Genomic DNA, 15,680 nt, shown 5'->3' on the forward strand with positions numbered 1-15,680 from the left:
GAGCAAATTTTATTCATGTCTATTTTGACACTTCTGTACTAAAGAGAGATGTATGGCTTCACACTGGAAAAATGGTGTCTGAATAAAGAATCTTTTTACCCCTTCTTTGGTCTGTCATGAATAAATGAAATAAATCAGGCTTTTCTTAAGAAAAGAAAGCAAGCATGATCCTTCTACTCAAGTAAATGTTTTCTTTTAAGAGTTATTTTTCATATTGCGTTTGAGCAAACTGGTGCCAAGTATGTAGTCACAAGGTCTCTACTTGATGTTTAATTTGTTTCTCTTACTTTGTTACACTGCTAATAGGAAACAAAGGCTATGCTAATATGAGTATAACATCTTAATTCTTAGTATGACCAACATAGACTTGTTTCTTAATTTTATGAACACACTACATAGCATAATTAGTGACAGGAAGATGATGTATATTGGTGTTATTTGAATTTTCCCTTTGATTCCTTGGCTCTCATTTCCATGGAGTACAGTTGATGTCTGCTTCACTACTGTTGAGTTAAAATAAATTGGGTCTACACAGGAAGCTTAGATTGTAACCTCCCAAGAAAAAGAATTTCTAATTATGTGTTGTGAGTCAAAGTGATTTGGTTTTTGTTAGTTTGGTAGACTGGAGATGTAACACAATATAAATTAAGGCAGAAAATAAAAAATGCAGAAAGCAGAAATTTAAATGTGGAGAGAGTTGCCTGTAAAGTCAGAATCATCCAAGTACATGCTTATGCAAAATGTCTGAAGAAGCGGATAGTTCCATATGTGAACATATGAGTTGGCATACTGAGTCAATATAGAGATGCCCCTACTTGAGCACCCTGCTCCCAGAAGTGGTTGGGACAACCTACAGAGGAAGAAATGCCAGAAGCAGTATTGTGCCTGCATTCCCAGATGACACTTTAAACCTCCAGCGATTTCTGACCTTCTTGTTAAAGTTGAAGTCCCTGCTACTTTTCAATCTCTTTAAAAAATGTTCCTCATGCTTGTCTTAAAAAAAAAAAAAAATCAAACAAAAGCCAACAAAATATTCTTCCGTATTCAACCTCTTCACACAGGTTTTTAGATATGGTAACACGTACTGTTGCTTCTCCTACTTTTTACTTCAGAATTAAGTTGTAAACTCGGTTTGATTACACAAGAAGAAAAACCGCTTCAGCCAGGTTTTGGAAAGGCAGGCAGCAGGACTTTTTTTTGTGGTGGTGATGATGGTTAGCTTTTCTGTGAAAATCTAGAAATCACAGTCACAGAATCATAGAAATATAGGATGGTTTGGGTTGGAATGGACCTTAAAGGTCATCTCATTCCAACCCCCCTGCCATAAGCAGGGACACCTTCCACTAGATCAGCCCCATCCAACCAGGCCTTGGTTCTGGATGCTACCAGTAAAGAGAGGCATCTCCAGAGCTGAAAAGGACACTTTTTTATTGGAATTGAATGTCCACGATGGAAAGTTCAGTCTTCCTTACCTCTTTCACACAAGATGGGAGGGAAGGATGAAGGACAAACCCATAGTTGTTCTGTGTTCAGGGTACTCTCTGGACTAATATCCCAGATCACTGGTATCCGTTTTCTTACTTTTCTGTTAAATGTGGGGATGGAGGGCTCAAGACACCACAGACAGGGCAAACAGCAGGAGCCTGTTTCCACAACTCATCAATGGCCCTATTACCTCTAGGGAAGAGGGAGGATTCTAGTTTCCAGTCGATGTACCAGCAGTGTACATTTATCAAGGGACTGCTGAATGCAGGGATTGGATGGATCCCAAGGCTCCCTCACCAGTGGTGTAGCAGTATGACATCACAGCAGTGAAGCTGACTCCTTTTCTCCTCCCTCTCTCTATTATGTTTGAGAACTGTGCTAATTCACTGTGTTATTTTAAAATTTATTCCTCATTAGAGGTATAAATATTTGCAAAATTAAGATTTTAATCAGATTTTTTTTTTCACAGTTTTTTTTTGTTAGCATACAGTTAACCTTTTTGGTTGTTGATAAGTAATGAATATGTCTCAGAAGCAGCAGAAATGTGTTTAAGCTGTTAGGAATCTTTCTAAGTTTGTGTTGGGTGTTTTAATTATTATCATGTATTTTACACTGTAGGTTTTCAGAAGCCTTTGTATATGAAGTAGTCATGCTGACACTGTGCGTATTTTTCATCGCTGCACTTCACTGTGATTAATGTATTTAATATGTTTGCCACAGGTCTTCAGTACTTTAAAAATGTTGTGTTAGTGGCCTCACCCCAAGACAGATATGTACCCTTCCATTCAGCAAGAATAGAAATGTGCAAAAATGCACTTAAGGACAGACACACAGGTATGTTTAAGATCTTTTCTATATTCACAAAGTTATTGAGGAATTGGAGATTTGTGCAGCTGAGGTCATTGCATTAGAAGGGTTTTTCATCAGCATGATGAAAACTCAAATGTTTATTTGATAAGGAAGAAAGTGTTCTCTTCCCACAGGAAATTACTGAAATCAATAAAAGAAGCTTTTCAAGAAGCTCTTTGCCTGATGAAAAAAAACATTCAATCAGGTCATAATCAGAGGTTTCTTACTGCTTCTTCCTCTTCTCTCTAATTTTTTTTCTTTAAAGTGATGATAATAGAACTACCTCTTGATAATGTTTTTCTGTAGTCTACTGATTTACTTATATTATCTCACCTTTGTTACACATAATGAAATCTCTCTCAGCATAACCAGAGTCAGGGGATTTTCCCTTTCTTTCCAAGAGTATTTGAGTGATTGCCAGATAATTTAAGGGACAGATCTAAAATTGTGTTGGTTTGTAATAAAATCTGTAAAGCATATCAGGACTCAATGCCACTCAGAGGCTCTCCTGTGAGCTCAGGCCATGTGTTGTCCCAGGTACTGCCTTTGTTATTAACAGTCTGCCTCATTTATTAAATGTTTTGTGGCTTCAGTTGATACCACTTCCAGCAATAAGGCTCAGTGTAATTTCATCCCTGTTTCATATATGTGATTACCTAGAAATTAAGGTACTCCTTAGAAACAGGAGACACCCAGGCCCACTAATCAGCATGGTTGCCTTCACACCTCTTGCCTAAATGCCAGCTCTTTCTATCCTACCTCTGATATGAACAAAAAGGTCATCCTTTAACTCTCATGTAGTTCTTGTTTCTCAGGGAGGTACTTGACCTAGTAGGAGCCAGATCTGCATTCGGTGTAGATCATTTATCAGTACATGTCTCTTGAGTCATAGTTTTTGCCCCATAAACTCCCCAAATATCTGCATGACATCCTTCCTGCATCAGATTCTGCAGAGAAACTCAATGGACCACTGTGTCCTGCCAGACCCTTTCACATTCAAATCCACAGGTACTCGGAGTCCAACCGCACTCCCCTGAAAGGAACAAGAGCATTTTCTTCAATGGCAGAGGAAATGTGACTGATTGCCCAGGATTTTCCCCCTCATCATACTCGCAGCTTGAGCAGATCACTCCACATGGCCAGTGCCTCCACTAGATTAACAACACCCTGGCACCTGGCAAATCTTTGAACCGGCCTTCTAGCTCCTGCATTTTGGCCTTGCTTCCATTTTCCTTCTCACTGGGACTGTAATTAAATGATACTGGAAGGAAAGAGAGTATCTGGGGTCCGTGGCATGTAGGTGTGACATCTAAACTCTTTTTCAGGTCCTGTTTATGCAGAGATGATTAACAACCTGCTCCAGCCTTTGATTGGGGCAAAGGACTGCACTTTGATCCGACACAACGTGTTCCATGCCCTGCCGAACACGGCCAACACGTTGATAGGCCGGGCTGCCCACATTGCCGTGCTGGACTCTGAACTTTTCCTGGAGAAGTTTTTCCTTGTGGCAGGACTCAACTACTTCAAATAGTGCCTGAAGTACGGGGTAGCAGAGGCCAACCTTTTCACAGAACAGAGAAGAATCCCTTAGCCAAAGGAGTGCAGTGTTAGAAATGAGATCAGGTGGGACTTTCAAACTTTCCATTTCCATTTCTCTTTCAGAGAATAAAGTGCTATGGCTTTAAGGCATTCAAGCTTCCAAGTATTGGTGCTTTTGGAAGAAATAAATATTCCTCTTCGGTTTCTATGTTCTTTGTCCACATAAAGACATGAGCCACTTCTGGACTACAGAATCAGAATAAGCAGGCTAATTCTCCAAATGTGTTTGGACCAATATAATTCCTGTTTCTCCTGAATATTAAACCAGGAATTTGTCTGTCCTTGATTTAATGCTTATTTATGTATTAACAAAGCTATACATTTGTAGCACTTTTGGGATAGTTAACACAAGAGGAAACAAGTGTATGTGAACTCAGGTTAAAACCTCCTTTGTGATGAGCTGAGAAATCTGAAAACCATTTATGAAAGTTTCAGTATTTCTGTTTGTTGCAAGAAAATATTTGGATGACTCCATTACTGGTTATAATTTGTAACATACATAAATTGTAACATACACAAATTCTACATTCAAATAAGGGAAAGGAGTGAAATATTTTACATAAAATGAAGAAATATTGGTATTTGTCTTTAAAAAGAAACCTCAACTTTAACTTGGCAAGAATTTTATTCAAATAAGAAGCTGCCAAACCAAGAGGAGTCTACTGGATTACTTGTAAAATATCAGTGGCATCTGTTCACATTTCTTCTGTTTACATTTATTGTGGTTGTTATAACCTTAGAGGCACAATTTTTACTTTTACCTTTGCAAGTACATTTACCCCGACAATTTTATTTATTTATTTTTTAATTAATTACTCTGATTTGAAATTTAAAATACCCTTAAAAAAACCCAAACACTTAAAAAAAAAAGGCTGGAGATGTAGAATAGTAAGGATTGTGGAAAAAGAATGTCTCCTTAAGTTCCTCTGCAATATCCTATGAATGTTTTGTTAATGCTCCTTTGCAGTGCTGTATAGTCCTAATTATTATACGGTTTCAGGTGGTTCAAACATTTAAAAATTTATTCATACACAGATATCCAAGTTGTTTTTAAGAGTTTGGAAAAGAACATTTTTCTCACTTTTTATTTTTTTTCATAAAATTTTCATTAAAATATTTATCAAAAAATTATCAGATTTAAAGTGGCAAATTTCAATAACTTTCTGTACATTTTCATAACATTTTGATAAATTTTCAATGTCACAGCAGTTTTTTCAAAAAAAGAGAAAGTGAATAATTCTTCACAATTATTTTTGTTTGAAAGGTAGGCTATTTTTTAATGCAGATATGGTTTGTTTAGAAACATAAATAAACAGGTGTCTATATCTTGTAACAAAGACTGTAAAAAAAATTACAAAGATGGTTTTAGGTGTCAAGGCTCTCATCAGTAAATTAAGATCAAGATAGTGGAGATTTCTGAAATAAGAGAATAAAAAATGCAAACAAAAAACCTCACAATCACAGGGAAACATTTGTACATGCAAAAAATAAAACTATTTTTTCTCAAAAGAAAAAATGTGAAAAACTTACACAAAATCAGTTCAAGAAAAGAGTTGTTAGCAGGCTGGCAAACGCCAATAAAGAACAAGGCTGGTTTGATAAGGTAGACATTCTTCTCCTTAATAAGGAAAGAGGAAGAAGGAATATACCAAAGAGTGAGATTAAGATCAACTGAAAATAAGAAGATATATTACATATAAAAATCTCGTACCCTCAAAGGGGCAGAAATTATACAGAAAGAGTTCCATGGTGTAATTCACTCTCAACAAGTTTTTTAAACATGAAATATCACCTCAGTATTATAATTAAATAGATAAATAGTATTTTCTCTTTTTTTATTTCTTTTTCTTTTTATAAATTGACAATTGAAAAGTCGATTTTAGCCCATTAACAAATAAATTATGTCAGGAATTAAGAACTTTGTTTCACTTCTTGTTTGGAAATTCCTTCTCACTTTTCAGCCTCAGCTGTCTAATGCCACCTACACTGACATATCACAGCTTACTTCTTCCGCGGTGAATTGTCTAGAGAATTTTAATATTATGGGATATGGAGGTTGAGCTGTTATACTGTGCAGTGTTCTTGAGCCAGGACATGGATTTTATGTGAAAAAACAAGAAAGAAAAGCAATCTTGAACCATCAGCAAGCTTCAGTGTTCTGTATGAGGGTCTTGTCCACTTGTAGAAAATGTTCAGGAGTCTGCCACCAGAAAATTTGGAAAAAATGTTTAGAAGGAGGTTAGTTTACACCTACATACATGCCTGATGTGTGTGTGTGTATGTATACAGTCTGTATGAAGAAATATGCTTATGTCAAGGTCTCACACATCAACTTTTGCAATCCTGGGTGTACTGAGCCTGCCAATGTACCAGTGTAACTGTTCTTCCACTCAGATTGGTGGTTCTTGCCTTACCTTGTACACTGGACAGCATTCCCAGCCTTCTACTTGCATGATTGTGAGACAAGGCACATGTGAAAAGATCTCTGTTTTGCTGCAGAAATTGGTGGGCCTTTCCATGTGTTCACTTTGACGTCCTACACTCCTACCAGTGCTCTGACTGATGGAGAAATACACCCAAAGGTTTCAGTGCTCCTATACATATGGAATTCTTTGATGGCTCAGTCTGATTTCAGAATTGGAATGTATATGGAGTTGGATTAGGTCCATAAAACTTACACCTTGTGGGTTATGCAGAGACCTTCTATCAAGCCTCAGAAAAATCTGGGAGATGTCATTCCTATCAAAAGATAAGACACAGATTTTATCTTCCTTCTGCTGGCAGAACATTGTGGGATATATTGGCAGTAACAGTCTAATTGAGTTTTCATTTTAACGTTGTCAGAACAACCTCCCTCTCTTTTTCTTCTTTATTTTTAATAGTATGTTGCCTTGATAATGACTCTCAATATTGTAAACCCACTTAATTGTATAGACTATACTGCAAAGAAATCTGCATTTTCATTACAATACAAATAGTATCGAAGTTGCTGGACTTCATCAGCTATAGCAATCAGCATGGACTTATTTTCAGATTTTTTGTTTGCACAGAAAGAACTATACATTAAAAATTATCTTCATAAAAATAGCAAACTAAATGCACAGTTAGCATCTTTGTTTCTGTCTCAACCATTGAAATTTTAATATATTGTTCTTTCACGTAAAGCCTTTTAAAATAAATTTAGCTTCATTTGCAAATGCAAACTGCACAAACTCCCCCTGTCTTCGTGTGTCTGTGGGGGTAGGGTTAAACTTTTAAGCTCAGCTCTCACATTTATAGAGGATAAGATAGTTTTTCAAAACCTTGGACAGAGGAGAGACAAACAGGAGTTTTTTGTAGCTTGTCAATGTCAGTGTTTGCTGCATGTGAAGTGAAACCCCCTTCAATTCCGTGGGATTCTTCAGTTAAGAAAAAACAAAGCCAGCATTCCAGGGTTGTTTCTTTGGCATGTGGGAAGATTATAACCAGCATGGAGGATCTCCTGGCTCCACCAGGTGAACTGCATTTGGCTGTTAAGGTTTCCAGTGTTAGAGATGAACGATGGGCTATAGCCCAGATGAGTAAGTTCTCTGGAAGGAAAGGTGATAGCCCACATATAGAAAAAGAGGAGCAGAGACGAAGAGAGGCTTTGAAAGACAGAGGAAATAATGGGGGGAAGGAAGGAAGACAAGAAGTTTCTGAAGCAGTTTATAGCATTTAAAAGGACTGACATTAACTGTTTTAAAAAATTTGAAGCACTTGAAAACAGTGCAATTATAACAATTCAATGAATATCTATGATTATGCTTTTATTAATAGCTGGATTAATATTTTCCAATATTTTGGGGCTTCTAGATCCCATTGAGCTCAACTTTTGTAAGAATTTAGTACCTTCTGGAATTGAATATTTTTTTCTTAAATCTGACTGAAAAGAAATTGCAGTATAGACTAAGTGTGAGTAGATGAGGGACAGAATAGCGAGTTCTTTCTTTCTGCAGGTGGGCTGAGGATTTTCAAGGAGTTGGTTTAGAATCTCATGGAAATTGAAGAGCCCATCTCCTGTATCCTCTGGAGATGTTTCTACTTGGAGAATCATAGAATTTGGCTGGTCTAATTTCATTACTTAATTTGTGCTTAAAAATTAGTTGCAAAATGAATTTATTCTATGAAAATAAAAGTCTTCATTTCTCTATGTAGTCAATGAAGAGGGGCAGGCACTATTGAAAGTCTGCAGGAGTGATCTTTGTTTCTGTTTTGGTGACATTCAGGATTACTTACCTCTATTCTCTGACCAGGGGACTTATAATAAGACTCACTTTTTAGATATCCAAGACATAGGCCGATATTGGAGGTCCAGCATTTGAGGACTAGATGATATTCTTATTAGCTCTTCAGTTTTTCGTACGTGGGCACAGTTTTTGACTGTACACCTTGAATAAAAGCAAACACTGAATATATAAATCACACTTCTTTTAAAATTTGCAGGAAATGTGTCTTTTCCCAGTCTCCAATGGATGCTCATTTTCTTTTTAATAAAATTTATAATTTGTTTTCAAAATCAGGTCTGTCCACTGACAATAGGGGAAGTTGAAATTTCTTAACTTTAAAGGATTATTTTTTAAAGACTTGAAACCTTAGGACAGAGCTTTGGAATTACTTACAGGAATACTGAGCACTATTTCACTTCAAAGCACTTCACAAATATCCACTGACCAATCCTCTTCACTCCCTCGTCAGAGAAGAGCCACACTTGAGATAAAGCTGTTACGAGACAGTGTGAAAACTGGGAATTCAAGTCAAAGTTTTCATTATTTGTAGGTTTCTATGGTGCTTTTGGTATGCTAAAAAAAAAAAAAGTTATCTTCCTTTATACCTCTGCACTTGAAATAGCTAAGTGGTGATGAAGGAGAAAGGTGAGAACTTCTAATAACAAGGTTAGACTCTTGTGCAGGTTTATGAAAATATTCCATGAAATTTAATATATAATGAATAGTCATGGGGCATTTCTGCAGCAGTCTTAGCATGCAAATATGTGTCAGCCCAGCTGAATGATTATTTTCTTTGTGGACTTAAATTTCCATTTATAAATTGTCATCAGAACAGCCTAACATATTTCACTCCAGATGGTTATTTAAATGTCAAAGGTCATGTCCATGGAGAACACTTATCAAATATTTTCCTTTATTATAATACATATGCTCAGCAATTTTGATATTGAATGTTGTTACATAATTGACAGTCTCTGGCTCAAATTACCTCCTCCCCCAAATTTTCAGTCTTTGTTTAATCATTGAATTGGTTTCAGGTTGTAAATCAGTATAAATACAGGTCTATTGGAGTCAGAGTTCATCTTCTTTAATGCAGTTGCTTTATGGTTGTAGTGTCAGAGTTTCAGGGCAAATAATCACTGAATTAAAAATTAGACCAGGTATGGCTGGTCTAATTTTTAAACAAGTCTGAGACTTGTTTAGCTGCAGTTCACTCTTTTCTGGTTTGGTTTTACCTTTTGAGTCAAACACAATCACAGCAAGATTGTGCCTCTGACTGTGTTCATGGTTCCCTTAATTTACTGTTCTTTGAGATGCCTAAATTGCCCTAAACTGCTGTTCTGTTTTGTCCAGACATCCCCCCATTTGCATGGTCACCTTTCCATGACCTGACTGCACCTCCTTCAGAGACGGCAAAGTAGTGCAGACGTGCATTCACAAATATATCCAGCACTGTCATTCCATTTATCCGGGAGTGGGACATTGTGGTCTCTCATTCATTCCAGTCAATTTTCTCAGCCCTTTATGAGGACTGTTATGCACATATCCAGACATGTTACAAAAGACAGAATATTTTGTTTCAGAAGGAACAGTTGGAAATGTCCCAGTCTAATTCCTGTTCAAAGCAGGATTATCATGAGCATCATAACAAGGTCAGCCCTGTCTTTGTCCTACTGAGTCTTGAAAACATCTGGTGATGGATATATACTACAGCTTCTCTGGATTGCCTTTTCAGGTGCTGTACATCACTCATAAGGAAGGGGAAAAAAGATAAAATCCAATGTGAAGTTTCTGAGCTGCAGTGTCTTCCTCTTACGTTTTCTTATCCCACCTTTTTATTCTACGGGGGTAGTCTTGCTTCTGGTATACTTGAAACTCCCTTTTCCATACCTTCAGACAGCTCTTTGTCATTTGGCATCCTTTCTACTGGACTACATAACCCTAACTCAGCCTTCTGAGGCAACTCAGAAGCTGTGTGCTTAGACCCCTCACTGTCTTGGTAATCCTTTGCTGGGCCCTGTCCAGTTTCTCAACATTGAACTGGGTTTAAGAGGCTCCAGGCACTGGCAAACTTCCTTGGATGGTAACTCTGCTGCAAACAGGTGCCTTTTTTCAGGAGGGCCTCAGTGGCTGCTGGCACTCCTCACATCCTCTTCCTAACTGAGGCTCTAATCCAAAGAGCTGGAGCTGTTCTCCTGTTCCTACAAGTTCAATCTTCCAACTTGCAGCCCCCTGTGAGTTAACCTTTACTTTGGGTACAGCAGCTGCTGTTTCTTCTCTATTTTAGTAAGACTGTATAATACATATGCACTTCCCTAAGAGAAATCCATGTGCTGAATAAAAATACTTATGAAACAGTTTAATCAGTCTTAAACAGACTGCTTTAAATGCAGATGAGTCATGCTTTCCCCTCATAGGATAAAAGCATAAAGAATAAATATGTATAAACTTTTCTTATGCAAAAGGTCAGACTAAATTAACTTCTGTTACAACCTTGAAACTTGATTTCTCTGCTTTTGAAAATTCAATTCTCTACTTTCACCCAAAGTACTGCAAGATCCTATTATCTGAGTAGCAAACTAACCATATCTGTCTAAAATGGATTTGCACACATAGGTGCCAGAAGTCCATTGGTTATATACTAAGTGCACGGAGCTTCACATCTTCAAGTATCTTTTGCCTCTGAAAAGATGAAACTGTGACACAGTGAATAGTTCTGCTCTTGCTGCAATCCAGCACGCCTTCCAGTCTTTGAAAGATATCAGCTACAAACACAAACTACTTATCCAAAGGAACAAATAAAAACCTTCTCCACATAAAAGTCCAGTCTCCAGTAATTATTTTTTTTTGAAGTGGGTAGTTTGAGTACTGGCCTCAATTGAGTTATGACCTCAATTATTCTGTGCATCCCATAAATGGGGTTGCACTCATAAGTAAACAGATTTTGGTGCTGAAAATTCCAATATTTAAACAACTAATTTAAGAAGTTTATCATTCCTTCCTGAAAGCATAAGTGCTAGCAGAAATCTACCTGTTCCAGTCCAGGAGACACTTTGCTACTTCTATATGGATAAGACTCTGTGCATCATTCCCAACTATGGAAAGATGTCCAGGAATTTCTAATACAGTGTCATATACACAGCTATATGCATGGGAAAGGTTGAAGAATAGATTGTGGGAAGTTTTTTGATCTAAGATGAATCATCCCTTTCAGCAAAAATGATAATATAAAGTATAGTTCTTGTATGTCATCTATACTGCATGATGTATACCCTACCTACATATGTGCACAGAAAGTGTCTTTTCCCATATGAGAAATATGTTATTTCCATATGTGGTGTCCATATGTTCCCAGACACGCTGTATATGTACCATACCCTACTTAGAAGGAAGCTGGTGGTGATCATTGAGTCTAACAGGTTTCTGTTGCTTTTGGGGGGAATTTATGTTGATTATCCTCCAGAGCTCCAGTGAAAGAGCCGCTTGTTGGCTTCACCCACCTCATTGGAGGAGAGAGATTGTTTTGTAGAGTGATTTGTCAACCTCTTGGCACACCATTAACCAATTAAACTTATCTGAGCAGTCCTGCATTTTATGTGTGTTATCTACCACTTCCATGGTTTCCATGGTCAATGCAACATATCAAACTGAGCTGCCCTATCTCCTGAGAAGGAAGCTTATCACCATCTTTTAATTTTCCTTCACATCAATCCTCTTCAGCCAAGCATTCATTTTTAAGCTGATAGACCAACGATTTATCAGCTTTGCCACTCTTCTTACTAATTTTAGTCTTGTATATATTTGACTATGCATGCAGTTTGGGAAATTAACTATTTCTTTTTTCTGAAGTTAAATCTTCTTATGAAGTATGAGGGAGATCAGTCTAGACAAGCCACGGTATTCCTTTGCATATCCAGGAAAAAAAAAAACACCAAAACCCCACTAATATTTTGTAGTGTATTCTATGTTTATTTTTCACTGTGTTTGTTTTGCCAAGAAAAAAGATACACATGATGTTTTGTCCCATGCCTTTTTGGATCTCCAGGTGAGTCAGAGTTTAGATACAGGTCTGATAGATTAAGAAGGCAAAGATAAACCCTTCATCTGTCTAGGACGTAACAGGAATATACCCCACCAGGATGGCAATAATGACAGGGAAAGCAAAGAGAACAACTTTCCAAATGCTACTCAATTCACTAAAATAAATCACTCCAGAGTGATTTATTGGATATTTGGGAAAAGTATCAGTTCAAAACTAAAACACAGATCAGTATATTCCAAAACACAAAGTTCAGAAATAAATTGAAATTTGTGTTGATGTTTTACTACTTTGATTTGTTTCTAATAAGATTCCTTAAATGCTGTACACTTTAACCTAGAACTTGTTTTCTTGTACTTAAACTATGAATTTATTTATTATTGAGGGTTTTTTAGCCAGAGTCTCAGACTCAGGCCTCAGTCATATTTATAACTCCATTAATATATCCTCAAATCCTTTTTTAAAAAAAATAAAAATCTTGTCTTAAATCTACGTCTTTTAATTATGCTTAAACAATTAACCACAGAACTTGAGACAGAGAGTTAAACCTTCTCTATTTGCGGAATTACCTTCAATGAACAGTATAAGCCTTAATAGGGAAGACTTGTCTGCTGGGAGATTTTCTTTCTTGTTTAGAAGGAGTTTATGTTTATGAGTCTAATTTAGTCAAACAAAGACAGTAAGTGAATTCTGTCCTCTTTCTTAGCCCTCTGTTCCATGCTGTAAATTCACAATCAGACACTTAAAACTAAACATTCCAGTTTATGTTATAAACAAAATACATCTGTAAGGCAGGTCTTGCTTGATGTTACCTCTTTCCTTGTGTGCAATATATGAACACAGTTACTTTGTTTTTGACACTGGAACCATTATTGTGGTTTAAGAGTCTTGGAGACCTTGATGAAACTTTCTTCAAATTTTATTAAAATTGTAACCCTCAAAATCAAGCTTTAACTTTTTTAATAGTTAAAGTTAGTAATGCCATTAGAAGTAACCTCAGTTTTACAGTATCTATTCAAATAGAACACCTTACTTATGCTGCTGGATTACTTCTCAGCTCAATGGTAACACCTAAAATGTGTTACCTGTATGAAGGTAACTTGTATGAAGGACTGTGGTTGATGCTCGATCACTGGAAGTATTCAAGGCCAGGTTGGATAGGGCTTAGAGCAACTGGGTCAAATGTGTACACCTTCACTCTTCCTCAACTGACATGTGGAATAGAATGCTGTGAACAGGAGCAAAGTTCTGTGAAGATCCTCATCCTGTGTTTCAAAGAGTTATATTTTACTTATTTTATTAAATATTAAGAAAATATGTCTTGGAATTAAAACCTACTGTTTCCTGTAAATAATTAGCTCTGAAAGTGCTTTTCTTTAAGCACACTCTTACAGTTTTTAGTTAATAAATGCAAGGTTAGAAGTTTTTTTTAAAAGAAATTATATATTTTGTTTTGGTGGTTTTTTGGTTGGTTTTTCCAGATAAGTACCTGCCAAATACTATTGGGCTGAGTTTCAAATGAGTAATACTTTAAACATTTTTACTTTTCATAAAAAACCTATACGAATTCAAGAGCTTGACCCCTGAACTTAATAACCATTTGTACTCTTGCATAGTGGATGTAAAATACTAACATTGGATATATGCCCATGTTTGTGCACACAAACTGCAAAGCAAAGCATCAGAGATATATCCTTCTTCAAGAAATTCCTTTGGGGCTGATTGTTCAGGATAAGCAATATGCATGATATAACTGGTGCATGTAACAGTAAGTACAACCTTCTGCAAATTTGAATTTAAAGACGTTAACTTGATACTGAGGCTGAACTTTGTAGATGAGTAGTCTATGGTATTTTTAATTATAACTATTTCTGTGGTCCGAATATGAGTACAGCTGATTCTGTCATGTGACACTACAGGTTGGACTTTTAAATGAGACATTATTACATTTGATTGAGGCAGTTATGTTTTTTGAAAATTGTATTTCAAATCAGACAGAAGAGGTAATAATTAGAGGCTGAGAGCAGTGAAAATCTGTACCATTTATTTATTTATTTTTGAGAAACCAAGATTTACAACACGTACTCCGTCTGCCTCTCTAATTTACTTCCTTTTCCCTAATGAACATTTGTCAACTGTCACACACTTCAATTTTCTTTAGCTATGTCTATCAAGATTTAAGTGAGACTTATGTTGAAGAACCAAAACTAATCTCACAAAGTGGAAACAAATGAAGTTGAGTCAATTCCGTGATATTTTAGGGAAAACAGAGATGCAAATCAATTTTCTTGAAATGTAGGTTCTGACTCAACAGCATTCACAAGGTCTTTACTGAAGGTCTGATCCTGAGAAATGCTGGTCAAAGGCACTCTTGATATAATGGGCCAGATGCCTAGGTGGATTAACCTGATGAAGAGCTTTATACAGCCTGAGGATCTTATGGAATGGCAACCAGCAGCATCCATGGCATCTCAAAATCAGACCACCAGAAGATAGCAAATATTCTGGGTTCTTTTTAAAGCCAATTTTCCAGTTGGTCAAATGTATTTTAAAAAGTAACGTCTTCTTAGACAAATGCAGACCTCTCCAAGGGATCAAGTCAATGGATTAATGTGGACAGATTCTTATAGGTTAAAGGAAAGGGCTTTTCATTTTTAAATCTACTACTTTTAATCATGACCATACAAAAAGGCTGAAGAAATATGACATGGTCCCTTGTATAAACAAGATCATGAATGTAAAGCTTATAATGCCACTGTGAAATTTCAATGCTTATTTATTATGGTTATGATGAAACCTGTATAATAAGATGATGATGATGATAACAATAATAGTAATAATAATAATAATAATAATAATAATAACAATAATGAATAGACATCAGTGCCAATATGATTCTACTATTTTTCTACATATGCTTTATTGTGGCATTTTGTGTAGCTTGTGTTATGTGTAAAGAAATGTCAATAAAATCTTTGCTTCCTTTTGTCTGTACTTTCCCTGGTCCTTGATTGTTAGCAAGTTCCCCAACTCCTTTTGTCCATGTAGAATGTGGCAAACATGATAGTGATAAGGACAAGTAGGATAAAAGATGCTCAAGTGCAAGCAAATAAATAAGCTATATGAAGGACTGTGGCTGATGTCCCATCCCTGGAAGTATTCAAGGACAGGTTGGGTAGGGCTTGGAGCAACCTGGTCAAGTGTAAGGTGTTCCTGCCCATAGCAGGGGCCTGGAGCCAGGTGGTCTTTAAAATCCAATCCAAACTATTCTGTGATTCTACAATTCAGACTGTTCTTCTGTTCGAAGAATGAAAACTATCTCTGACTTATCAAATAGGTAATTATCAGATTAACTAATCATGGCCTAAAAGCCCTTGAATATGGAGCTCTTTTTCACCAGTTAAATGAATGAGACCTTGAAGCAGCAAAACCCTGAAGGCAGAAAATTAGTAAATGCCTGG

General features: G+C 36.5%; 1 protein-coding gene across 4 annotated transcripts in view; it reads left to right on the forward strand.

Moving 5' to 3' along the window:
• FAM135B (family with sequence similarity 135 member B) overlaps positions 1-5,848 on the forward strand; it is a 200,128-nt gene extending 194,280 nt beyond the window's left edge. For 3 of the 4 annotated variants that reach the window (XM_032695726.1, XM_032695743.1, XM_032695751.1), the window contains 2 exons: positions 2,206-2,319; positions 3,660-5,848. In XM_032695726.1, the coding sequence (XP_032551617.1) occupies positions 2,206-2,319; positions 3,660-3,865 (320 nt within the window). In that variant the 3' untranslated portion in view covers positions 3,866-5,848. The remainder of the gene's footprint in view (positions 1-2,205; positions 2,320-3,659) is intronic. The other variant, XM_032695734.1, reaches the window with a different exon arrangement.
• Positions 5,849-15,680: the final 9,832 nt, after the last annotated feature.

This window comes from Chiroxiphia lanceolata, chromosome 1 (genome assembly GCF_009829145.1).
Source record: "Chiroxiphia lanceolata isolate bChiLan1 chromosome 1, bChiLan1.pri, whole genome shotgun sequence".
NCBI lineage: Eukaryota > Metazoa > Chordata > Aves > Passeriformes > Pipridae > Chiroxiphia > Chiroxiphia lanceolata.